Source organism: Callithrix jacchus, chromosome 6 (genome assembly GCF_049354715.1).
Source record: "Callithrix jacchus isolate 240 chromosome 6, calJac240_pri, whole genome shotgun sequence".
Lineage (NCBI taxonomy): Eukaryota > Metazoa > Chordata > Mammalia > Primates > Cebidae > Callithrix > Callithrix jacchus.
In genome coordinates, this window is record NC_133507.1 from 146249562 (window position 1) to 146269892 (window position 20331).

At 35.8% G+C, this 20331-nt stretch overlaps 1 protein-coding gene across 3 annotated transcripts in view; it reads right to left on the reverse strand.

Annotated features, from left to right (window-relative positions):
* The window catches only part of CUL3 (cullin 3), a 103918-nt gene that overhangs the window by 38802 nt on the left and 44785 nt on the right, over window positions 1–20331 (reverse strand). For all 3 annotated transcript variants that reach the window (XM_054257989.2, XM_002749841.7, XM_054257988.2), the window contains one exon: window positions 15917–16030. In XM_054257989.2, coding sequence (XP_054113964.1) covers window positions 15917–16030 — 114 coding nt within the window. The remainder of the gene's footprint in view (window positions 1–15916; window positions 16031–20331) is intronic.

Here is a 20331-nt window from a genome sequence, read left to right on the forward strand (position 1 = left end):
CTGGAACAGCACTCCATTGCATAGATATACCTCATTTTGCTTACCCATCAGCTGACAGATTACCCTGGGTTGTTTCCATTTTTTGTCTATTATGAATAATGTGGCTACAAACGTTTTGGTACAATATTTTTGTGGACATATACTTTCATTTGTCTTGGGTGGATTCTAAGTGAGCAATTACTGTGGCTGTACGGAAATTATCAAACTTTTCTAAGGGAGGGAGATCTATCAGTTATGGTAATTTTTTTAATATAAAACTTCTAACAATAGTAAGAGTATTTGATGTGAAGTTAGGAATTCCCTGCATGATCCTGGCTTCACTGTTAACTGGGTATGTTCCCTTAAGTAAAGTCATTTATTCATTGTGGCCCTCAGTAAAACAAAGGGCTGACAAAGATAATCTCTAAAACATTAATATTTCCTATAACTCTTAATCCTCTCACCAAAAAGTAACATACACGCAGGATCAAATTCAAATACAAATATACTTCACTACTTTTTCCCCTTCTATTTGTTATGGGTCTCCCACAGCTTAGATTTCCCATCCCAACTCTAAGCACAGTAATGTATCACTATTAAACAAGTTGAATCTATAACCTTATGGCCTATAATGTCTGCTATGCCAAGCCCTCCGGCAAAAAGGCAGAAAGATATCAGGCACAACTGATGAATTCTTCAAGCATGCTGCGTATAGAGGAAAGCGATGCTTCAGTAAAGGAAGCCAAGGCATATAATGAGAATACAGGTTTGACTACTCTAATCCAAAAATCTGAAATCTAACATTCTACAAACTCTGAAACTCTGAAACATGATGTCACAAGTAAATTCCACAATTGACCTCATGCATCAGGTTAGAGTCAAAACTTTATTTCATGTACAAATTACTTAAAATATTGTATAAAATCACCTTTGGGCGGTGTATACGCAGTGTATATAAAACATAAATGAATTTCATGTTTAGAACATGGGTTCCATCCCCACAATCTCTCACTGTGTATATGCAAATACTCCCAAATCCCCCGAAAATCAGAAATCTGAAAACACTTATGGTCACAAACATTTCAGATAAGAGATAAAATCAACCTGAAGCTGGAGGGTGTGAGCAGAACACAGAATGTTTAAAGCCATGGGATGCTGTAGAAGAGCTAAGTCTTTGTCTTTCAAATTGAAACTGTCAGTAAGTGTATGATTATAATTAAATGACATAAATTAACAAAAATGTGTTCCAACCCAAATGTCCAGCAACGATAGACTAGATAAAGAAAATGTGGAACATATACACCATGGAATACTACACAGCCATAAGAAACGATGAGTTTGTGTCCATTATAGGGAAATGGATGAATCTGGAAACCACCATCCTCAGCAAACTGAAACAAGAATAGAAAACCAAACACTGCATGTTCTCACTCACAGGCAGGTGTTGAACAACAAGAACACGTGGACACAGGGAGGGAAACATCACTCACTGTGGTCAGTTGGGGGGGGGGCTAGAGGAGGGACAACACGGGGTGGGGAGGGATAACGTGGAGAGAAATACCAGATATAGGTGATGGGAGGATGAAGGCAGCAAACGACCTTGCCATGTATGTACCTATGTAACAATCCTGCATGATCTGCACATGTACCCCAGAACTTAAAGTACAATTAAAAAAAAGAAAAAAAGAAAAATTTGTTAACCCTAACATTTCATGATAGATAACAGCTAATAAATGAAGTAGAAGAAAGAAACCTAAGTGTGGCCATATAAAACTATGAACAGTAATACTAAATAATGATTTATATTAAATATCTGACACATATGATTAATTACCATCAAGTACAATAAAGGGTATAGATGTGTAACCCTTGAGTATTTATGTGTACATACGTTAAAACAGAAATGTATACATATATTCACAGTAAACTTGTGATTTGCACATGATATGATTCTAATATCATTTAAATTCCTGTGAAATTTTAATTTTTATGTGTCTATTTTATAAGACTTTTTAAAAGTCCCAACTCCAGTTAACCTCTAACTAGCAATCTCAAAGTATGAACAAGTTTTTAAAAGACCTTCCAAAAGAGGAAAAAAACATTAAAGACTGACTTTAAAATGTTTTAATCCCAGGCTTTACCCAAAATGTAGTATGAGTCTGACATTAGTTACTTATCTACTAAAGAGAGCTTAGCAGAGATAGAAAGTTGGTGGCTGCTTCTATTTGCCTTTTTAAAGCCAAAAACAGGCATTTTAAATATAAAATGTTCTGAAAAACATGTTTGAAAGCCTGATATGAGTCAAACATTATATTTACATAAAGGGATATGTTTCATCACCACAGAGATAAATCACATTTTAAATCTCTATTTACAGTTCTCTCTCAAGAGTTGCTATTCCTTGGCCAAGCTGGCCTGCGATGAGCAAGAACTTTCACAAGCTAGGTGGACCTGTGGTGAGAGACAGGAGCCAATGGTGGGACACCCACCTCATGCCCACCTTTTCATAGCTGGTTCTGCATCTGACTTCATCCATATAGTAAGCTTCATACACCAACTTCATTTGTAACATAAGGACTTCATTTGTAACATAACATCTATCTCACAATGCTATTCCACTCCTTTCCACTTCTAGTCCTGAAAATAAATAGCTTTTAAGACCAACTTCCCTGCCAAGAACTACGAAGACTGGATAAAAAACACAAAAGCATCACCTGTTTTAAAACATCAACTAGGACAGGCAGGTCTCCAGGAGTTGGAGTGGAGAGCCACAAGGAAAGGAAAGTCAATCAGGTGACCTCCATGTAAAATTCCTGCAAATGCTTACTCAAGACCTAGGGCTCTTTACTCATCCCAGAGGACGTGAGGACACCAACAAACAAAATGCTTGACCCTACAAGACCATAGTACTTCCACTATGTTGGCAAAGTTGTACCTTCTCCTCTCAACCCACCAACATATCTAGATAGTTAAATGACATATAAGAAATCAAATTCAGCACAAAATAGCATGCTCAAAGGTGTCAAGACAAACTATGCAAAAAAATACAGTTCCTACTGAAGCTAAACTGACACAAACTCAAGGGGTGTCTCTTCAAGTGTGTTAAACAGCTTCATTACACAGGGAATGGCATTACAAACAAACCAAAATAAAATTTAGAAGTTCAAATAAAAACACATTTGAAAATGAAGTCCAATAAACAGCTTAACGCTTATTACTTAATTTACCTGCAAGAAAAAGTTTAGTAAGCATTTCTAATAGTCATTATGTTACAGAAAAGCAAACTAGGATAAGTGAGTTCTAGGTACAATCAATAGTGCACCCAAGGAAAGAAACAACTTAAAAATTGTTAAATTATCATTCCCATCTAATGTTTTATTTGTAACTATGAGTAAACAGGTGTTTGAGAGGCAAATTCTAAAACTAACCTTTGGGTCACATTCAACTCTGAAAGTTTAATGTAATTATAAATGCAACAGTCTTCTGGTTCTATTATAAAGTTTAAGGGAGCTTTTAATAACATGTTTGCAATGTCTAGTAGTTCAGTACTTTTAATATTACTACTAGTAGACCAAGAATGGTTATCTATTAGTATTCATTCATCTAGACTTCTCCGCCTGGTGCCACATATGGCCAGTAGTAGCTATTTGTTTAGGGGGAAAAATAGTTAAAAATGTAGTGAATTGCTGTGAAAGTTGGTTTTTCAAGCTAACTGTCAAGCTGGTTAATCAAACTCTTAAATAGTACTTCTTTCAGTTTCTTATCCTCATACTAAAAACACCTAAAACTGTTTTTTCCTATTACTGTTAAAGAGGATAGGAAAAGACAAATAGGGTTAAAAAAATCTCTACAAAGCTAGTAAGCTGGAGATAAACCTGAAAAGTTAGACTCATATTAAAAAATTTTTTTTAAAAAAAAGAGGCAAATAACTCTATGGCAAGTCTGTCACAACATGTTAGAACCTGCCTTACCAAATTTAATCACTAGGGTAATCCTCTATTAACAAGTAATAAAACATTTCCAAACAGAGTTCACTTTCAAGTCATGGAATAAATACAGATTAAAAAGATACAGAAATAGAAAAATTTTAAATGAGCAGAAAAGTAGCAAAAAGTTTCTACTGCAGGATCATGGGAGGGGGAAAAAAGTCTAATTACAATTAGATCAAAGTTTAAAGAACTGGCTCAATACTTTCCAGGGTACCAGTAATTGACATTTCTAAAATAGCACCAGTAATATATGAATTAGTAAACTGTACAGACAGATTAACCTTTCTAGATATAAAAATATTGCTGACAAATTTGGTAGAGAAGCAAAGGATATGGTGTCTAAAAACCTGGTGAAGACTTAGCCACTATTGAAAAGCTCAGAGTTTCCACCACTGTAAAATGATCTCAATATCTTTCTCAGGGGTCTGAAAATTTTTAACAAAAAAACATAGTTGTGAAAAAATTCTATTTAAAAATAATTTCCATTTATTTTAAGAACTGTCTATCAAGATATTAGACAAATCAACACCATGTTTCTCTAAAGTTGTGTAAATTGCAATAAATCATAAAATAAACACTGTTCTGTATTCAAATGTAATAATCAAGAGGTCAGAGGGGAAAAAAACAGTTAATCACACTTTAAGGTCTTGGAGCAATGAATTTATAAGACTATTTTTTAGGAAAGAAGACCTGTATTAGAGAAGCAATACAATTCAGTGGTTAAGAGCACTGATTTAAGAACCAGATAGCCTCTGTTTCAGTCTTGTCACTGCCATTTTCTAGGTGCAACCTTAGTATCTGTCTCAGTCGCCTCATCTGTAAAATAATATCTACTTCAAAATGTTATTCCACCTTTAGTCCTGAAAGAAAAGCTTTTGTAAGACCAACTACCCTGGAAAGAACTACTACAAAAGCTGGATGAAAATAAAAATACCTCATACCTATTAGAAAAGTTACTATCAAAAAACACAAGAAAGAAACAAATGAAAATTCCAAAAAACAAAATAACAAGTTTTGACAAGGATGTGGAGAAATTGGAGCCCTTGTGCACTGTTGGTGGGAACCTAAGATGGTACAGCTGCTGTGGAAAGCAATACATCAGTTCCTCAAAAATTAAAAACACAATTACCACAGGCTCCACTAATTCCACTTCTGGGTATTTACCCAAAAGAAATGAAAGCACAATCTTGAAGAGGTTATTTGTACACCTGTATTCATAGCAACATTATTCACAACAGCCAAAAGGTGAAAACAACTCAAGTGCCCATCGACAGATGAACAGATAAACAAAATGTGGTCTACACATACAATGCAGTATTACGCAGCCTTAGAAAGGAAATAAACTCACATATGCCATAATCAGATGAACCTTAAGGACATGCCATGCTAAGTGAAAAATGCCAGTCATAAAAGGACAAACACCTTATGATTCCACTTACATGAAGTAATAAGTGATCAAATCATAAACAGAGAAAGTAGAATGGTAGTTGGCCGAGGCTTGGGGGAGGGGAAAATGAAAAGTTACTGTTTAGTGGGTAAAGAGTTTCAGTTTTGCAAGATGAAAAGAATTCTGGAGAGGATGGTAGTGACAGCTATACAACAAGGTGAACCTACACTTAATAGCTCTGAACCGCACACTTAAGGGTAAGATGGTAAATTTTATATGTAGTTTACCAGAATTTAAAAAAAAATAATAACTAAAAATCACCCTGTTTAAAAGCATCAAAGAATAACAAAGGCAACCTAGACTTGTGGGATCAAGATTCCAGAGAAAAGGCAAATATACTGAGAGAAGCCAGCCCCACATGAGCCTTCACTGGTTCCCTTCAGTCACTTGCTGTATTTGGAGGACTGGAAATAAGAGCCCCACCAGAAAGTCAAAAGTGGGGTTGGTTTAAAGCAGCTAGGACTTAAGAGGTCAAAGCTCTGAAGAGGCGAGAAATACAAAGAATCACAAATTCTGCAAGCAGTTTTCCACTGAGATGTTTACTGATACAGCACCCTAGGCAAGGGGTACCGGCACCAAGAATCCAAACAAAGTATCAAAGGGATACTGAAGATCTATGTTGAACAAAGTTTGAATTCAAGGAACATTAATTCAAGCCTGGCAAACACCTCAGGCTTTCTTTCAGTTCAGACCCCAGAAGCACTATGCTCTGTGAATAGGTATATCCTGGAAATAAAGGCAAACTGGTAACAGACCAACACTAATAAAAGCTTAACAGCTAGTCTAAACTAGAGCACTGTGGTGATCTGACTGTACTTTACCTGTCTGCTGGAACAAAATTAAATTTACTTTGGAGGAAGATATCCAAGGCCTCCACAATTTTTCATACACAATATTGGAATTCATATTTTAAAACACCATGCTTGCCCCTTTCCCCCACAAAACAAAACAAAAACAACCTAGGATCAAAAGTCTGAAAAACAAGGGGGAAAAAACCCAGAAAGTCAAAGTTCTCTAAGACCTTTACAATACCCAGGAAAGTGGTGAGGAAAAAAACAAAAAAAAAAAAACCATAATGCGCATTATAATCTCTAAGGTAACTAACTACTAAGGTAATAATAATGGAAATAATAAGCTAATGGGGGGGCTAATAAAATACATTTGTATGGAACAAGTAATACACCTTAAAACTCTGGGTTTATCATAAATTGTATTAAACAGAGTCAAATAATATAATTCTTTTGCACTGAGGTGTAAGATACAGCACAGTGGTGAAGACCATGAGCTTTAGAATCAAATTCTAACTTGAAATCTGAATCAATATCAAACACTGCAAATTCGAAGGCTTAAACTCAATGTTCTACTCCAATTATTTATTAAGTATATGATTTTGGCAGGTTAATCTCTCTAACCTCACTTGTTAATCTTTCTAACTTCAGTTTTTCATTCACAAAAATTTTAAGGTCAAGTATTTAAAACATGTGACACAGTGATACAGGTATGTAATAAATAATATTTGTTATGTATTTGTAAAAATATTTTTACTCTTTCAAAGAAACACTTTTAAAAAAATTTTATTGATTTCCCAAAGTACTGCTTAAAATAAAAAATGTGAGGATTAAATAAATCCATATACATAAAGAGTTTAAACAGTGCCTGGTATGCACCAAGAGTGAAAAAGTGTTATTTGCTACTCTATGTAGCAGTACTGGGTAGACTCATAGCCAAGGAAGGTTTACCTTAACCCATTGTAGAGTTGCTAAAGAAACTGTGATCATCTTAATCTTCCCACATCTCCTGTTTTCTTCCTTCATTACCATAATTCCTCAGACACCACATCTAGCTGTTCCCTTTCAGTTTTAAGATGGTATAAAACTTTAGAGCTAAAAGGACTCAACATTTAAAATGATCTAACAAATATATCCTTACAGATTTCATTGGTAAGTTTCAGGCACCCATAAACCCCTTGAAACTGCACAAAGCATTGTTCTGTGGTATATGGATGCACATATGCCTGCCTCTTCTAGGAGAGAGTTCATGAAATATGACCATTCTCCAAAGGATCTATGACTCCCAAAAGATAAGAACCAGAACTCTTCTCCAATAATTTTACAGATAAGGAAACAAGAGTCTTGAGAGGTTAAGTAACTTAAGCAAATTAATGGCAAAGCAGGAACTAGTTTCTTAATTCATATTAAACATTTTCTCACTACTCCAAACTTTCTATATAGATTGGCAGAGTCCATTTTATGTACAAAAGTTCATTCCCTTTATTCCATCAATAAATAATGTGCTGTATTTCTGGACTGGCTACTGCGGTTCACGCCTGTTAATTCTAGCACTTTGGAAAGCCGAGGTGGGTTGATCACCTGAGGTCAACAGTTTGAGACCAGTCTGGCCAATGCGGTGAAACCCCATCTCTAACTAAAAATACAAACAATTAGCTGGGCATGGTGGCGGGTGCCTGTAATCCCAGCCACTCGGGAGGTTGAGGCAGGAGAATCGCTTGAATCCGGGAGGTGGAGACCGCAGTGAGCCAATATCGTGCCACCGTACTCCAGCCTGGGTGACAGGACAGACTCTGTCTCAAAAAAAAAAAAAAAAGAAAGAAAAGAAATAATGTGCTTTATTTCTGACCACAGGGTCTTACTTCATGTTAGGCGGTGTAAACACGGAATACTTGCCTTCCTAAACTTAATGTCATGGACTGATAAAATCATCACTGCATACACACAGAAAACAGTTCACAAGGCACAGTGATCAAGTTTATGGTTCTACCTGGGAGGCAGAGGATGCTGTGAGCCAAGATTGTGCCACTGCTCTCCAGCAGGGCGACAGAGCAAAACTCAGTCTCAAAAAAAAAAGTGTATCGTTTTATTAATCTGTTTCAGATAGGGGCTGAAAAACATCAAATAACGTTTTAAATAGCAGGAAAAATTAAATAAAACAAAAAAGAAACAGGAATATAAGGCAAGGAAAAAACCCTTATTACCAGGTACATTCTTAATCTTTACAGTATTTCATGCTGTCCTGGTTTTCTCTGACATAAAGGCCTAGTACTTGGCTTCTGACCTAACTATAAAAAAGATGCCAGGGAATTGGATACTGTCAGTCATAGATACAAAAATCAGAGCACAAATGGGGAAAGCCTGTCTTTAAAAGACCCTTCCTTACAAAAGCAAAGTCAGTCAAAATGTTGAAAAGGTGTGAAGCTTAATAGACCAAAATTCACTGCATCCTGTTTTCTTCTAGTACATCATTCTAAAAGCAGAGAAGGTGCCAAGAAAATTCTTAATCTATCTGTACTTTTCCAGAATACAGTTATTTTCAATCTAAATGTGCAGCCTAGACTACTGTGAAGAAACTTTTAAAGAGCTAAAAATCATAAAAATCTACACAAGAAAACACAGAGTTACAGGCTCCATCATCTCTATGTTCTCATCCTACCTTCTGGCCTCCAAAAAGGCGCACAAATTCTTCATGGTAGCTTTAGCAAATAGCTTATGGTATTCATCTCAACTCGGCTCCTTGCCACCTCTTACCTTTGGTAACTACAACATTCGTACTAATGAGCAATCTGACACACTCCTTACCGATGCCTAAATTTTAATCTTCCATTTTATCAAGATTCCCTTCAGCCACATATTGATATGGGCAAACTCTGAAAATCATCATTGGAAGACATCAAATAACTCCGGCATTGAAGATCATATTTCTTTTCCCACCTCTCCTACTTTGTTTCACTTGAATGATCCTGCCTCTCATTCTCACTAGATCTCCAGGTCTACTGATCCCAAATACGTAATACTTCTATTTCCTGGACCATGAGATTCACTTGCTTCCTTTCAACAGCACAGACCCACAGCTACCATTTCAAAAATGCTACTGTAACCTTAGAATTCTCCCCAACACCCAACAGGGAAAATTCTGTCAGTGGGTTTTCATTATTTTGAACATTCTTTTCTGAGGCTGCTAAGTACCCTGGAAAAAGTACAAACTCTGCTAACGGGCTCCACTACACAAAATTTGTGCCAATTCACCTAAATTAGCCCCTCACAATTATACATTATCCATTTATTTACACCTAGTTGACCACAGCACAGTGAGCATTCCATTTTTTTCCTTGTATGTTTCTTATTGCTGCTGTAAAAATTACATTTGTGGTTTATCTATTCTCTTATAGTTCTAGAATTCAGAAAACTGAAATCAGTTTCAGTGGGCTAAAGCGAAGACATTGGCAGGGCTGGTGTCTCCTGGAGGTTCTTAGGGAGCATCTATTTCCTTGCCTTTCTAGTGGCCATCTGTCTTCTTTGGCTAGTGGCCCCTACTCCATTTCAAAGTGCATCACTCTCATCTCTGTTTCTATAATCATATCACCTTTTCCTCTGATTGACTCTTGCATCTCTCTGGTAAGAACTAGTATAATTACAACAGGTCCAGGGAAACAGCCTGGGATCATCTCATCTAAAAACCTGTAACAGGATCACATCTGCAAAGTTCCTTTTGCCATATAAGGTAACATTCCTAGGTTCCAAAGATTAATCATGGACATACTAATCTTGGGGGACTGAAGGGCAGCCTACCACACTCCTCAACTCACATGCTTCTATCACCCTAAACTGATGGTCCTATCTTCTACCTTCCTAAGGCAACTAGAACACCAAAAGAGAGTTCCTCGACTTCTCTCCTTTCCACTTCATCTCTTTACCCATCCTTGATGACTTTCCAAATAGCTCAAGGAAGCAGTAACCCTCTTTTCTTGGGTTACTCTCTCCCCATTCCTTTGAATGTATTCCGTCTAATCTCCTTTCAAAATAATTTGCACTACTACTTTACTTTTGCTGTTTGTGAAAATGACTAGAAATACAGAAGAAGACACAAGAAGAAACACAAAATGCCTTTGAAATTCTCTACAAAGTTTTTTGCAGCAATTCTTCTATGAGCCTTAACAGAAGATCAAGATAGAAAATGGTTTTGTTCCCTCTGACATTAATTGTAATTGCTCAAGTAGCTTATGGAATACTATCTATAATTTTCCCTTAAATATTATATTCATTTTTATAGCTTGAAAGAAAAAAATGAACCAAATATTAATAAGTACTTAGGGATTGTATCAATACTTCAGGCTGTAACATAATCTATATAACAAAGTTTCTCTAACAACAAATCTTTTCCCAGTCATTAATCATATGAATAATTAAAACTGAAAGTGAAACATATTAACCAATCTCAAAGTATCTTATAAGCTAAACATGCAGTTATTTCTTTAATAAAAGAATGAATCAAATTAACAAATGTTAAGTAAAGCAAGGATTACAAACTCTTAAGTCCTTCAGGAGCCAAACAGGTAATGCAAGTCTCGAACATTAGGAAGGGGTGGAGTGGCAGAAACTAGAGGTCACATGTTCCATCTACAGACATGCAGACTTGACTTTTTGCAACACCGAACCTGCCAAACAACAAAGTTATGTGGGACAAATTTTGAACAATGGTTACCTCCATGTAACCTGTGATTTTATTTTCATTTTCAAGAGGCAGTGTGTCCCACAGTATCATGCATAACATTTTAGACACAGACACCTCCTTGTTAGAGTAAAAAGTCAGCTAGCTAAGTAGGTGACGGTGGGGCAGACAGTGAAGCTTCTTCTCTCCTCCTGCTCTGGGCCTAAGATCTAAACTCTCAATCATTAGAGCCAGTAATCACAAGAAACCTCATAGTGGGTAATATACCCTAAGAGTCTGGGTTGAAGGTAAAGTCCTTAAAATAAAAAAATTAAAAAGTGGAGACGTCCACAGAAAAAAATTTTGGAAAATTAAAACCATATTTTTATCTTAAATGAGGTGTTGGTTAGACAGGTCCATGTTTGTCAAAAATCATTCTGTACAGTTTAGTTCATTTCAATGTATATTAAATTTTACCTTAATTTTAAAATGCATTTTTGGCCCGGAGCAGTGGCTCATGGCTATAATCTCAACACTTTGGGAGGCTGAGGCAAGCAAATCACATGAGCCCAGGAGTTCGAGACCAGCCTGGCCAACATGGTGAAACCCTATTTCTACCAAAAGTACAAAAATTAGCTGGGTGTGGTGGTGCGCACCTGTGGTCCCAGCTACTCAGGAGGCTGAAGCAGGAGAATCACTTGAACCCAGGAGGTAGATGTTGCAGTGAGCCGAGATTGCACCACTGGACTCCAGCCTGGGCAACAGAGCAAGACCCTGCCTCAAAAAAAAAAAAAAACCGTAAAAATAAAAATGTACTTTTAAATGTATTTTAATTATGTCTAGAACACTACACATAAAAAGGAAATTATAAGCAAAGAACATGAAAATTAAAAAAATTTCTCTTGTAGAACATGAAGGTATCAACACTCTCTTTTTGAATCTAAAATAGCTTTTCTTTTTTTTGAGATAGAGTTACTCTGTCACCCAAGCTGGAGTACAGTGGTACAATCTTGGCTTACTACAACCTCGGTCTCCCAGGTTCAAGCGATTCTCGTGCCTCAGCCTCCTGAGTACCTGGGATCATAGGTATGCACCACCACATCCGGCAAATTTTTTCTATTTTTAGTAGAGATGGGGTTTCACCATGTTGGCCAGGCTGGTCTTGAACTCCTGGCCTAAAGTGATCTAGCCACCTAGTCCTCTCAAAGTGCTGGGATTACAGGTGTGAGTCACTGTTCCTGGCCTAAAATAGCATATTTTTAATAAGCATTTTAAAAAAGCGTAGTCTATTAAAAACAACATACTATATAACATCTGTACCAATTCATTAAAGATACATCTAAGTGCCTAGTTTGTACAAGAAGCTGTAGTAGGTATTAAAAGACATAATGATGACACAGACATTGCCTTCCTATAGTCTAGTAGGCAGACTACACACTGAACCGTTGGTTAATGACTGTGATAAATGTTCCAAAGGAACAGTATTAGGTACAATGAGAGCAACTGCAGCCAGTGGGGAGTATGTGGGTCAGGGAAAGCTTACCAGAAATAAGATGACATAAAGGATAAGCAGGAGCAAGTTAACATTAAGGAAAAAAAAAAATTCGAGAAACATTTCCAGACAGAACACATGTAAAAGAATTCCAAGATGAGAAGTAAGGATTTCAGCAGGGCAGTAACATGATCAGATCTGGTTTTAAAATAGTAACTCTGGGAGCAATATGGAAAACAGAGAAAAGCCCAGTGAACACTGTAAGACTAGCAAAACTGAATATTTCAAGAGAGAAATGAAGGTGGTCTGATGTTGATTATAGAAAATAAAAGAGAAACCGCAGAGTCTAGCAACAGATGACGTAGGGAGAAAGGAGGAACTTATCAGAATAATTCTCAGGTCTCTAGTATGAACAAGTGAATGACAGTGATTATGACTTATTTGGACATGCCAACTTTGAAGTACTTCAGACAATGAAAGGAGCCATTAACTAAACAAATAAATATGTAAATCTGAATCTCAGAAAATGAAGCTAGAGCCATAATTTGGGAATCACCTGCACAAAGGCACATGAAGCTACATACGATCCTGTACCATGAAAAGAACGTCCAGGACTAAATCCCAAGAATGCCTCTATTTAAGAGGGGTTCTTGGGGGCGGTTGGTAGTTGTGGGCCATGGTGGAGGAGAAGAGGCTGAGAATAAACAGTAAGAAGGTAGGTAGGAGGCATACAAAAAGAGTTCTTTGTCACAAAAATCAAGGAAACATGTTACAAGAAGAAAGGAAAGACTAACTGTGGCAAATGCTGCTTAAAAAAATAATCAAGGAGAATGGGGATTAGTAGTCTCTTTATATTCTGAGATGCACAGACACCATGGGTGATACTAGTAAGGACAAAACTGAACATAATAGTTGAGGTAGAAGCTTAACTGTACTGTATTCAAAATGTATGAAAGATGAGAAAACGGATGGCAAATGTCAACATTTCTTATGATACATTTACCTATGAATGACAGATGACAGATCCTGGGAGACAATGCCAGGGTTCACCAGATAATTTAATATAATTATATTTTGAGAATGTGAGTGGTGTAAATGTGTTTAATGCTGGCTAAGATCCAACATGAAAGGCAGAGCCCCAAAATACTTAAGGTTCATGACAAGGTAGAAGAGGATGTGACCCATAGCACAGGTTGAGAAGTAGCCTCTAACTGAAGAGGAGACACCACCCTCCACTAAAAGAAGAGGGAAAAAGAAAAACATAAAAGGGGAGAAAATACTGCTGAAGTTCCAGATTTAGTGGCAAAAAATGAGCAGAGTTCCTACCTGACGCCTTCTCTTTTCTCTGAGAAGTAGAAGGTAAGATCATTTACTACGAGAGAGGGAACCCAAGGACGAGTGGAGGTCTGAAGAGAAATAACTGCTGGAGCAAGTTGACTAAAGAAAAAGAGTGAAACTGCTGAAGTGTGAAGGGTTGACCACAAGCCTGTGACGGGACAAACAGTGGAACCAATCTACCCTGTGTGAATTTTCAGTTCACGCAGCATTGTGGTACTACCAAATGGACTTGATGAAAAATGAAGGGACAAGAAATAATACCAGTTAATTTCTAATGAGCATGTTACTACGGGCCAAGCCCTACAAGTGCTTCACATGAGTAGTGCCACTTAAGCCTCATGACTACTCTACTCAGTATTATTTTAATTTTATAGATGAGGAACCTGAGGCATGAACTAATTAACTTCTTAACCATGGGTAGAGCCAAAATTCAAGGTTTGAGATTTCATTGGAAAAAATAAAAATAAAAAAAATAAAGAAAATAAAAAAATAAAGAAAGAAAAAAAATTTTTTAAATACTTCTTCTGTCAACAGAATAAACCATAAAATTACAAGTGGTTTTTTTTAATCTTAATGTTAGATAGTTAGGATGCAATTTAAAGACTCACTGTGTCTAGAACCTAGAAAACAGCAACAAAGTTATTTCGAATTTATATGCCAGATATTATATATTGTCACATATCATCTCATATAACTTCAAAATAACGCAAGGTTAATTTACAACCAGATAAGAAAAATGATGCTCAGAAAAGCTAAATAATTTGTTATATATTTTATCAAATCCCTGAAGAGTGAAGTGGCCTCTCCCTGACCCCCATGCCACTAACCCCTTACAAAACCAGGGTTAAAGGCCTGACTGAATTCACAGAGTAGAACAAAAAACTTTACAGCTGTTTATTCTCATTGGGAATTCTTTACAAATACTGCTTTATTCTATCAAGTAAAAGAAACTAGGACAAGCTCTCATCACTGCATTAAAACTAAAAGCAAAACAAAACAAAAAAAACTAGAAATAAAATATAAAAAGGTACCTTGGGGAAAAATATATAAAATATATAAAAACATAAAAAACCTTGGGAAAAAATAATTATATCCAATACAAAAACATAAACACTGAAACAAGACAAGTCATTAACTTGTTAATTTTGGAGAGATACAATAATTAGGCTTAATGAATCTCACATCGTTCTGCAATACTAATTTTTTTTTTAACTCAGAATTTAATCTCTCTGAAAGTTATTAAACAGCTTAGATCAAAGTCAATGTTTCCAAATGGTCTTTGAACAAGATTTTTTTTCTTGTTCAGACTGATAAAAACAAAATCAGCAATAGCAATATTGCTTGACTGATAAAAACAAAATACAGCAATAGGTGAAAAATGAAATATACATGTGAAGAGGCTAATATCCTTAAACAAGACTAGCTGAAACAGTGCACTGTAAGGATTCACTATTAAGAGAGATAGAGGGCAGCTGTAAGAGTATGATTCTCAGAAAAATGCTTGTATTAGTATGACATCCTCTGTCACTGAAGAATTTAGGATTTAAAAACCTGTAAGAGAATATTCAGCTTTTGTTTCTCATGTTGTCATTTAACAACTCTTACTTAAGAAGACATGTTAAGTAATACAGCTTTTTCCGTATTTTCCATTTTAAAGGATAAGTGCTAAATATGAAGAAAAAAATTAAATCATTCCCTTTCAGTTTCCCATTCTAAGCTTTCATTAACTATGTAAACAATTAAGATTTTATTCACATAGGCTTAGGTAGGCCCTTACAAAGAAAGCAGTCTTCATTCAAAAAACAAAAACCACCTTCCACACTGAGGTGTACTAAGTTAGACAGAAAGCGACTGTGTTTTTGAAATGCTTAACTTCTTCTTTTTTTTTTTTTTGACAAAGTCTCACTCTGTTGCCTAGGTGGGAGTGCAGTGGCATAATCTCAGCTTGTTGCAACCTCCACCTCCCAGGTTCAAGTGATTCTCCTGCCTCAGTCACCTGAGTAGCTGGAATTACAGGCGCCTGCCTACCACCCACCAGGCTAATTTTTGTATTTTTTAGTAGAGACAGGGTTTTGCCATGCTGGCCAGGATGGTCTCAATCTCCTGACCTTAAGTGACCTGCCCACCTTGGCCTCCCAAAGTGCTGGGATTACAGGCCCGAGCCACTGAACCCAGCCTTCAAATGCTTAACTTCTTAAAGGAAAAAAACATTTAAAAAGATCTACTTACCATGTACATTAGTATGTCTCTAATCATCACCATAGCTGTTTGATGATCATTCCAAGCTTGATTTAGCGTTTGAAGAAAGTTGTTATTCAATGAATTTAGTACATCTTCTCGCACCTAGTAACAGAAGAGTTCATTAGTTTGGACACACACATCCACACTCATATATATATATATATATATATATATATATATATATATATATACAGGCATGCACATATCTGCTTGATAAAATGATGAAGTGGAATCCTTAATTTTAAATCAAAGAAATGTTACAGGCCAGTAGAAATATTTTAAGCTATAACCTATACACAGATGACTATCAAATGTGTTACTGGAGATATGGTTGTATCTCCAGAACCATAAATCAACTTCCTAGGTATTTCTCAACCCTCCAATGACTTAACATCATTGTCAGAGTAAAATCCTATGTTCTTATAATAAGTTACAAGGGCCTGTAAAACTGGCTCCATGCTACTGCTAAATTCCTACTATACCTTCCCTTCCCCAACTTTGAATTATGGTTGGGAATATTGATTTTAGAGCTCCAATCTCAGCTCCCTAACAAACTGGGTGACCTGGGATAAATTATTTAATCTCTGCGCCTCAGTTTCCTTGTATTTGAAATAGCATTCCTCCTGTAGGATTGTTGTTAAGAATTAACACTAGTAATACACTTAAAACAGTGCCTAGTACTCAGTAAACACTCTACAATAAACTACTCACTCATTACACTTCACCTACAATGGCCTCTTTACTAAATACAGCAACTGTGCTCTGCCATTCCTTCTGCCTCAATTCACTTGGCTCACTCCCACTCACTATATTTTGCTCAAATTTCATCTCCACAGAGGTCTTTCCCAACCAATTATTTCACAGAACCCCTAGCTCTACTTCTTAACCATTCAATTCCTTTTTCTTCATAATATTCATCATTACCTACATTACAGTTTTTTTTTTTTAATTGTTTCTCCTACTAAAATGTAAATATCTCCATGGTGGCAGGATTTCTGTCTTTGCCATGTGTATATCCCACACCTAGAACAGTGCTTGGTATATATAATACCACTTATTTCAAATCCCTGCCCTCCAATACCATGATTCACTTCCAACATAAGCACTTTCAGGATTATCTGCTTTTGCACACAAAGTTCCTTTGAGCCTGAAATGTCTTTCTAATCCAACCCTGATACAAGACTATTCAAGACTTCAAGAATTCCTTTTGACAGTCCACAAGCTTAGCACCATCTTCTCTGATAAAATGTTATTGACCACTAACTCCTTCCTGCTATGCTATCTGCCCAAAGGAAAGACCATTTCACTCGGAAAGAGAATCTAGAATCTGATTCTGGCTTTACCACAAAGTCTCTGTGTGTTTGTCTCTAAGTTCCTACAACACTTTGAAACTATATTGCCAAATTCTACAGTTATCCAAAAACAATCAACCTTCCATAATCCAGCTCAACTCTCAATAACTCTAGCCTAAACAAAACTCTTTTCCAAATATCCTTTACCAGAGAATTTCTAGTAGTGGTTAAACTTTTGCAGATTAGAAAAAAGCTGAAGTCATGGTACTTTCTGAGAAACATGAACTATTTAATATATGTTGAAATATAGAGACATTTCTAAAACAATTATAAATATACATAAATAAAACATCATTCTGTATCAGATCTAATATGAACAAGGGCCAAAGAAAACACACACCACATACTATGAAAGAAGTTCGAACTGAGAAAACAGCATCTCTTTCTACATATTGGGGAAAATAAGGTTTTTAGATTTAATGATGAGACAATACATCTAGTCTAATAACAGTACAGTATAAAAATCACTAGGTCTATACCACATAATTTAGAATTTTATCATATATTTAATCTTTTGTTTACACAACTAAGCTCCCTGACTTCAAGTTACATCATCCAGAATTACTCCAAAATGTTACTCCAAAAATGTTAACTATATCAAAAGTTAGTTAATAGAAATACTTTTATACAAAATGAATAGTGTATCATCATTTGTTTCAACTCATTAAATCTAGCACTGGTCAGATGTAAATCCCCCCACAAAAAAACCCAGCAAGTTGAAAACATGGTTATTTAAAAAAATTTAAACCAAGCTTCATATTCCTTCACTGAAAAGTAGCAATTACATTAAAATCATGACAATGCAAGAGCAATCTATAGTACATACAAAAAAATTATGCATTAAAAACATTGGAATATCAAGCCTATTAATTATTCTTAAGGACTTATGTGAAATTCTACATACCTCTACATTATAAAATTAAGTTAAATGTTAACTACATTAAAATTGGAACACATAAATGTGCCTGCATATTTGTTGAATGAATGAAAAACTGACCAATTAAATAAAAAGTTAATGTTATAAAATAAGGCATGTTCTTTAAAATCACTGCTTTGTACATTTTATAATAAAATATATCAAGTATTTACTGAATATTTGTAATTTATATTTATACCTGCCTTTCAGCAAAATAAAATCTGATCTACTAGTACGATGTGTCATAAATAATTGCCTTACTTGTATTGCACCTCAAAAAATTATCCTGACCAACCAATAACAGTACATTTTACCAGCAGAAAATAGCTACAACTAAGAGCTAATTTTATGTTTATTTTTCAATTATTCATATACACATACAAACTCATGACTGAAAGAAGTAAAATGAATGCCTTAGATACACTTCTGCAATGTCTTTTTAATTATTCAGATTACTCTATGAACAAAAAAATTATTCCTCTAACATTTCTGTAGAAAATTACTTTTCTATTTTAATACATGAAAGTGAAAAGATATTTATTCAAACATACACAATAAAATGGTAGGAATGAGATGAAAATTTAACCTTTATTAAGATTAAAATAGGCTTTTAAAAAGATGGTTAAGTTGGCACATAAACTAGACACTAAAAAAAAAACATTTTACAAATTATTAATATCTTATCAAAAAAATTGAAAAACAAAGAGAGCATGGGCAACATGGTGGGAGAATAACATAGTCACCTACTTTCTGAACCAGCAAGGCAAACGGGAAGGAACCCTGCTGTACAGCTGATAACAGAACCAAAAGGGCCTATAGATGAAGTATTAACAGATTATTAAAGAGAATCTATATTTAGATTACAAAGATTAAGTGTTGGAATTTGTAGGGAGAGACATGGAAGAACAAGTAGCAACATCAGAGAAACTGAGTAGGTAGGATGGAACCAACTGTGACAAAAAAGTTGAAATGAATTATGAGTAATGGACAACTGATGGCCGTGCATGGCATTAGCTTTGCAAACGAAGAAAGAGAAAGTAGCTCAGAACAGTGGACCACTTATCAGGCAGAGAATTAGAATCACCAAAGAGCTTTTACAAACAGATCTTAAATGCGATGCAGTAGTTCATCTCTATTCTCAGCTACTCACGAGGTTAAGGTGGTAGGATCATTTGAACCCAGGAGTTTGAAGCAAGCCTGGGCAACACAGTGAGATTTAGTTCATCTCTATTCTCAGCTACTCACGAGGTTAAGGTGGTAGGATCATTTGAACCCAGGAGTTTGAAGCAAGCCTGGGCAACACAGTGAGATTCTATCTCTAAAAATAAATTAAGACTTTAGTCAAGAAAATGAGAAAACAAGCCACAGACTGGGAGAAAGTATTTGCAAAAGACAAATCTAATGAATTATTATCTAAAATATATAAAGAATTCTTAAAACTTGAAAATAAATTTTTAAAAAAGCCAAAGATCTGAACAGACACCTAACCAAAGAAGATATAAAGATGGCAAGTAAGCATTTGAGAAGATCCTAGGTCATCAGGACACAGCAAATTAAAATACCAATCTGATACCATTCCATATCTTTGACAATGGCCAAAACACTGACAACACCAAGTGCTAGCAAGGACGAGCAAAAGAATATCTCATGCACTGCCAGTGGAAATGCAAAATGGTAGAGTCACTCTGAAAGGCAGTTTGGCAGTTTCTTACAAAACTAGACACACTCTTACCATGTAATCCAGCAATCACATTCCTGAGTATTTTCTTAAATAACCTGAAAACCTATGTCTACACAAAAACGCACACACAGGTGTTTAAAGCAACTTTATTCATAATTCCCAAAATTTGGAAGAAACCAAGATGTTGTTCTGTAGATGAATGGATTAATAAATTGTGTGATATTTAGATAACAGAATGTTACTCAGCACAAAGAAGAAATGAGCTATTAAGCCATGAAGAGACATGGAGGTAACTTAAATGTGAAGGAAGGAAGAGAGGGAGGGAGGGAGGGAGGGAGGGACAAAATAAGAGAGGGAGAGAGGGAGGGAGGGAGGGAGGGGAGGGGGAAGGGGGGAGGAGGAAGGGGAATTGGGGAGGGAAGGGGAAGGGAAGAAGGAAGAAGAAGGAAGAAGA